Raw genomic sequence first — 7,142 nt, forward strand, 5'->3', positions numbered from 1 at the left:
TCATCGAAAATCTCAACCATAAAAAAGAGACGTCCTCGTATTCAAGCAAATGACAACGATAAGACACCTCGTATTCAAGCAAACGACAATGATAAGACCATACGTTTTGCTTTGTTGTATTTCTTGAGTAATCATGGGGAGGATATAAAGAAGTGGTATAACTCATCCACTTCTGCACTTCAGGCACGAGTGAAAGAATTACAATCCAAAACAACCACCAAGGTGAACTCTTCCAAACGGGGGAGAGTTCCAGTTGCTGCAAGTCAACGAGGTAAACAATAGAGGGGCCCTGCCCCCAGCCAGGGGGGGGAAAGGGACAACAGAGTATACTGGACTGTGTGGATTAAGTGGCCTGGCACATCTCAACCACAGAAATATAAAGCCTTGGTGGACACTGGTGCACAATGCACCCTAATGCCCTCAAGTCACCAAGGGACACAACCAATTTATATCCATGGAGTGACTGGGGGTTCCCAAGAATTGACTATGTTGGAGGCCGAAATAAGCCTCACTGGTAAAAACTGGCGAATGCACCCTATTGTGACTGGTCCAGAGGCTCCATGTATACTGGGAATCGATTACCTTAGGATGGGATATTTCAAGGATCCCAAGGGGTATCGATGGGCCTTTGGGATAGCTGCTGTAAACACAAATGGTGTTAAGCAGCTGTCAACTTTACCTGGTCTGTCAGATGATCCTTCTGCTGTGGGGTTGCTCCAGGTAAAAGACCAAGAGGTACCAATTGCCACCAAAGTGGTTCACAGACGGCAGTACCGCACCAATAGGGACTCATTGCTCCCCATTCAAAAGCTAATTCGCCAATTAGAAAATCAGGGAGTGATTAGCAAAACGCACTCGCCTTTTAACAGCCCCATATGGCCAGTGCGTAAAACCAGTGGGGAATGGAGGCTGACGGTAGATTACCGTGGCCTGAATGAAGTTACACCTCCATTAAGTGCTGCTGTACCAGACATGCTAGAACTCCAGTATGAATTGGAGTCAAAAGAAGCTAGGTGGTATGCCACCATTGATATTGCTAATGCCTTCTTTTCCATCCCATTGGCTGCAAAATGTAGGCCACAGTTTGCTTTTACCTGGAGAGGTATTCAGTATACCTGGAACCGTTTACCCCAGGGGTGGAAGCACAGCCCAACAATTTGCCATGGATTGATCCAAGCTGTTTTGGAACAGGGTAATGCTCCTGAGCACTTGCAGTATATTGATGACATTGTGGTGTGGGGCCATACAGCAGCAGAGGTTTCCAAGAAAGGGAAACAGATAATCCAAATTCTTTTGAAAGCTGGTTTTGCCATTAAGCGCAGCAAGGTGAAGGGGCCTGCCCAGGAAATCCAGTTCTTAGGCATAAAATGGCAAGATGGACGTCGTCACATCCCAGCAGATGTGATTGACAAAATCACTGCTATGTCTCCGCCCACAAATAAAACAGAGACCCAATCTTTTCTGGGAGTAGTGGGCTTTTGGAGAATGCATGTCCCAAACTACAGCCACATAGTGAGCCCTCTCTATCAGGTAACACGGAAGAAGAATAATTTCTCATGGGGTCCTGAGCAGCAGCAGGCTTTTGAGCAGATAAAACAAGAAATAGCCCGTGCCGTGGCCTTGGGGCCAGTACGGACGGGACAGGATGTGAAGAACATCCTCTACACTGCTGCTGGAGAGAAAGGTCCCACCTGGAGTTTGTGGCAAAGAGCCTCAGGAGAGACCCGAGGCCGACCCCTAGGATTTTGGAGTCGAGCATATAAAGGGTCTGAGGAGCGCTACACTCCAACTGAGAAGGAGATCTTAGCCGTGTATGAGGGGGTTCGGGCTGCTTCTGAAGTAGTTGGGACAGAGGTTCAGCTTCTTCTAGCACCTCGCTTGCCAGTAATAAACTGGATGTTTAAAGGACAGGTTCTCTCCACCCATCATGCTACTGATGCCACTTGGAGTAAGTGGATTTCATTAATTACTCAACGAGCTCGAATGGGAAAACTCAGCCGTCCTGGAATTCTAGAAGTGATCATGGACTGGCCTGAGAGTAAAAAAATTGAAACACCACCTACAGAAGAGGTATCACGTGCTAAAGAGGCACCACCATACAATGAGCTACCAGAAAACGAAAAGAAATTTGCCCTATTCACAGACGGATCATGTCGTATTGTAGGGAAGCATCGCAGATGGAAAGCTGCTGTATGGAGCCCCACACGACAAGTTGCAGAGGCCATCGAAGGTAAAGGAGAATCAAGTCAATTCGCAGAGGTAAAGGCTGTTCAGCTGGCTTTAGATGTGGCTGAACGGGAGAGGTGGCCAATGCTTCATCTTTATACTGATTCATGGATGGTGGCAAATGCCTTATGGGGGTGGTTGCAACAGTGGGAAAATGATAATTGGCAACGAAAGGGTAAACCTGTTTGGGCTGCTGAACTGTGGAAAGACATTGCTGCCCGAATAAGGAACATTGTTGTAAAGGTGCGCCATGTAGATGCTCATGTGCCTAAAAGTAAGGCTACTGAAGAACATAAAAATAACCATCAGGTTGATCGAGCTGCCAAAATTGAGGTGGCTCAAATAGACTTGGACTGGCAGAACAAGGGTGAATTATTCCTAGCTCGGTGGGCCCATGAGACTTCAGGTCATCAAGGAAGGGATGCAACATATAAGTGGGCCAGAGACCGAGGGGTGGACTTAACTATGGACGCTATTGCTCAAGTTATTCATGATTGTGAAACATGCGCCATAATTAAACAAGCCAAGAGGATGAAACCTATTTGGGGGGAAGGGCGATGGCAAAAGTATAAATATGGAGAGGCATGGCAGATTGATTATATCACCTTGCCACGATCTCGCAATGGTAAGCGTTATGTACTCACCATGGTGGAGGCAACCACTGGGTGGCTCGAAACATACGCAGTACCCCATGCTACCGCCCGAAACACCATATTAGGGTTGGAAAAGCAAATCCTGTGGCGGCATGGCACTCCAGAAAGAATTGAATCAGATAATGTGACCCATTTTAAAAATTCCCTTGTAACCACTTGGGCTAAAAATCATGGCATTGAGTGGATTTACCATATTCCCTATCATGCACCAGCTTCTGGTAAGATTGAACGATTCAATGGGTTGTTGAAAACTATGTTGAAAGCAATGGGTGGCGGAACGTATAAAAACTGGGAGAACCATTTAGCAGAAGCCACCTGGTTGGTCAACACTCGAGGATCTAGTAATCGTAATGGTCCTAACCAATCCAGCTCCCTACGTACCGTGGAAGGAGATAAGGTTCCTGTAGTACACATAAAGAGCGTATTGGGAAAGACAGTTTGGGTCCTTCCAGCGTCTGGAAAGGGCAAACCTCTCCGGGGTACTGTCTTTGCCCAGGGACCTGGGAGCACATGGTGGGTGATGGACAAAAATGGGAATGTTCAATGTGTACCACAAGGGAATTTGATGTTGGGGGAGTGCAGCCAATGATTTTCCTGTAGATATATAGGTAGAGTCTCAGAAAATATTTCAATTAGGTACAGAATAGTTCAATTAGGTATAGGACTTAAGATAGAGTGGATTAATGTTAAGGAAACACTTTTTCTCTATATACCTTAATTAGGCATTCTGTAAGCAAGTTTTCCATCTGGACTCTATATCCTGCACTGGCCATGCATGTGTAGAGCACACATGGAAAGAAGTATAAGTCAAAAGGAAATCTGCTGTGGTGGCTGGGAAAGGATGAGTGCACCTTGATGTGGGGGACGCCCTACTAGCACTGCCTTTCCCCTCTACCGCTGACATATTTTCCTTTTTCTGGCAGTTTTGCCATTTTCTCAAAATTAATAAATAGTAGGTTAGGTTATAGAGTTTTGTTCTCAACTTAGGGATTTGTATGGAATAAATATAGATTGTTGAGAAAAAATAAGGTTGCTGATTATTCACAATTATACATATGAGTGTGTATGTATGTATAAATATAATGTAATGATGTAGAATAAGGGGTGGAATGTCATGGTTTAATAATTTTGTAATTTTTGCTATCAGTATTCCACATCATAACATCATATTAAGCATGAATAATTTTACTGAATCTGCAACTTACAGAAGAAGACTACATCTCCCAGGGAACAACACGATAGGTCACGGGACCTGGACTCTATATTAACTCTGTCGCAGAACAGACTGACGTCTTTCGAGTTCTGGCGTTCAGGGGAGTGTGTGGGAGCCTTCAGCCGTTCGCCTAGATTTACAGTAGGCCTCTCGGTTACGGGACTCATTCTCTCTCCTATTTTGCTTGATTCGTTAGCTCAATTTCAATTATATTGTATTATATTGTGTTATCCTGTATTTCGATATAGTATTTAGTAAATAAGTGTGCCTCCTTAGATCGTTGCCGCTGTTTTCTTTTCCTAATTAACTTTTTCCTTTCGGCCTAGGGCCCCTCCGGGGCCTACGGCCCCCTGTCACGGACGCAGGTGGATTTTTAGTTCAAACCGTGACAGCTGTACTTCCTCCCTTGGGAGGAATTTGTTGCATTTTCTTATTACCATACTTGGAACAGCTACAGGACCTGCAGCACGAGTAACTGCAGAGCTCATTATGAGGGATGGAGTGACAGTGGGATCAGTCCCAGAGCTTGGAGCAACCACAGGGCATGTAGCAAAACCTTGGAGCTGCTGCATGGTCTGTGCCAGGAGTTGCAGAGGCTGCAGCACTGTCAGCAGATCCAGCTCTCTGGATCTGGCACACTGCAGTCATTTGTGCCTCTTGGGGGTTACCAGTGCCACAGCAGACCTGCCCCCAATATTCTACCAGTTTCTCAGGATCCTGCAGTTGCTCGGAGATGAAGTTCCAAAGCCCTGGAGGTGCCCACCGCTCCAGGCAGCTGCCCAGACTGTCCCACACCCCCTGCCATGCAGAGCCTTCTCACCTTGGGGAAGATCTCTCACTGATATTCCTGAATAATCGTTTAACCTCAATCCTAGGATCATAGAATCACCAAGGTTGAAAAAGGCCTAAAAGATCATCCAGTCCAACCGTTCACCTATTACCTATAGCTCCCACTAAACCATGTCCCTCAACACAATATCCAGTCACTCCTTGAATAACCCTGGGCTCCCAGAAGACAATGTAAATTGTGTAATTCCTAATCATACCAGCAATATTACTTCCAAAACCCAAAGATGACCGCAGAGCTGAATGTGCACAAAACTTCACTTTGTCAGCTGCCAATTTTATCGTGGTACAAACTGAGGTCAAACAGCATAGCAAAATAAATACCCTAATCAAGCAACCAAGCACCAAGTAAGGAGCTGTGCAGTGAAGCTTCATGAGAAGACTCAACAAAATCCACAAATAGGGAAACAATCAGCATCATGGCCTGCCCTTTTCCAACTCCCACAAAGCCCTGAGTTATCTCACTCTGGACAGTTGTGCTGTTATCTCAACCCTTGGAGCCTCACATCAGGCACCGAAATGACAGTGGTTGTTGAACCCAACATGTGGCTCAGCAGCACACAGTGCTTGGTGCACTGCCCCATTCCCTGTGGGATGGGGAAGAGAATTGGGAAAAAAAAGTACAGCTTGTGGGTTGTAACAAAGCAATTTACTAAGAGAGATAAAAGGAGAGGTGTAATAGTTATCACTATATATCCGTTGATATGGAATTGTATGTAACAACTGATGCACAAGCACTTGCTCAGCACCACCAGACTGATGCTCAGCTGGGACCTGGGCAGTCAAGATACTGAGATGAACTCCCACCCCTTTCAATACAATTTCTGCTTGCTGTCAGCTGATAGAGAACGTCCCTTTGGCCACTATCAGTCAGCTGTCCTCACTCTGTTCCCTCCCAGCTCCATGTGCTCTCCACTGACCATGGCCTTGGCTCCGTACAACACTGCTTAGCAGCAGCTGTAAACACCAGAGTGCTATCAGTGGTTTTCTCCTAGAACCAAAACAGTGCACCATAGCAGGCAGTCTGAAGAAAACAATTCCATCTGAGCTGTAACTCAGATACCTGCCTGTCCCCTCTTCTTGTTCTTACTGATCAGGAAGCAAGGAACAGAATATGCCACTCTCCTCTTTGAGCCCTTTCCATCAGTTCTCAGCTGGCTCCTCTGCCATCCCCAGGCAGAGCTCAGTGCACTCTCACAGAGGGCAGCAGCCGTTCCTCATCTTCCTTGGCCATCCGTCAAAAAGATTCTCTATGCCATTTGCTACAGCTAAGAGGTAGGAACCATCCCACCATGTCTCTGCGAGACAAACAAGACTGTAGGCCTGAAAATGCACAGTGATTTCAAGCTCACTGAGAGAATGCTTGTGGTCTTCTCATTAGTGTAAAGACTCTTCAGAAAGCATCTCTTTCAAGAAGCATGACTAGATTTAGCTTGGCTTGGTCTCACATCTACAACATGGTACTGCTGTTCAGAAGGTGCCACACAGGAACGAGACCCATTGTGGGGCTCACAGTTGTCCAGCAAGCACTGACACTACCAGGACATGGATTTCCTGAAGGTCCTCAGCTGCATTTGCCAGCTGGCTTAGGGTGTGCTGGAGACCCCACGGAAATGCCATTTAAATGAGAGCCCAAAACAAAGAAAGGTGCCATCAGTGACAGAATGTGTGTTTGTCACAGCTTTGGAATGGCATAAGCTCTGGAATTTTCACTAGACGTATAGAGAAAGATCTGTCTCTTCTTTTGGTGTATTCATCCATTTGGTCAGCTGAATAACTCTGCACTCTCAGGTGCCTATTACTCACAGAATCACAGACTCAAACAATCTTAGGGGTTGGAAGGGACCTCTAGAGATCATCAAGTCCAACCCCCCTGCCAAAGCAGGCTCCCTACACCATGTCACGCAGGTAGGCATCCAAGTGGGTCTTGAATATCTCCAGAGAAGGAGACTCCACCACCTCCCTGGGCAGCCTGTTCCAGTGCTCCATCACCCTCACTGTAAAGAAGTTCTTGTACACATTCGTGTGGAACTTCCTATGCTGTACTTTCATCCCATTACCCCTAGTCCTATCCCCACTACGCACTACTGAAAAGAGACCAGACTCAACACTATGGCTCCCACACCTCAGGTATTTATAAACCTGGATCAAGTCCCCTCTCAGCCTTCTTTTCTCAAGGCTAAACAGACCCAGTTCCCTCAGTC

General features: G+C 46.3%; 1 protein-coding gene across 1 annotated transcript; it reads left to right on the plus strand.

The window, feature by feature from the left end:
* The first annotated feature begins 414 nt into the window (after positions 1-414).
* LOC146755739 (uncharacterized) lies at positions 415-4,367 on the plus strand. Its single transcript, XM_085525266.1, has 2 exons — positions 415-3,515; positions 3,602-4,367. Exon 1 carries the CDS (start codon positions 415-417, stop codon positions 3,466-3,468), a length of 3,054 nt encoding a protein of 1,017 aa, XP_085381392.1. The 3' UTR covers positions 3,469-3,515; positions 3,602-4,367.
* The last annotated feature ends 2,775 nt before the right edge of the window (positions 4,368-7,142 follow it).

This window comes from Coturnix japonica, chromosome 30 (genome assembly GCF_054131305.1).
Source record: "Coturnix japonica strain WE chromosome 30, WE-NBRP24, whole genome shotgun sequence".
Taxonomy (NCBI): domain Eukaryota; kingdom Metazoa; phylum Chordata; class Aves; order Galliformes; family Phasianidae; genus Coturnix; species Coturnix japonica.

Coding starts and splice junctions, on each gene's coding strand:
- LOC146755739 (XM_085525266.1), top strand. CDS start 415: ATGCCCTCAAGTCACCAAGGGACACAACCAATTTATATCCATGGAGTG.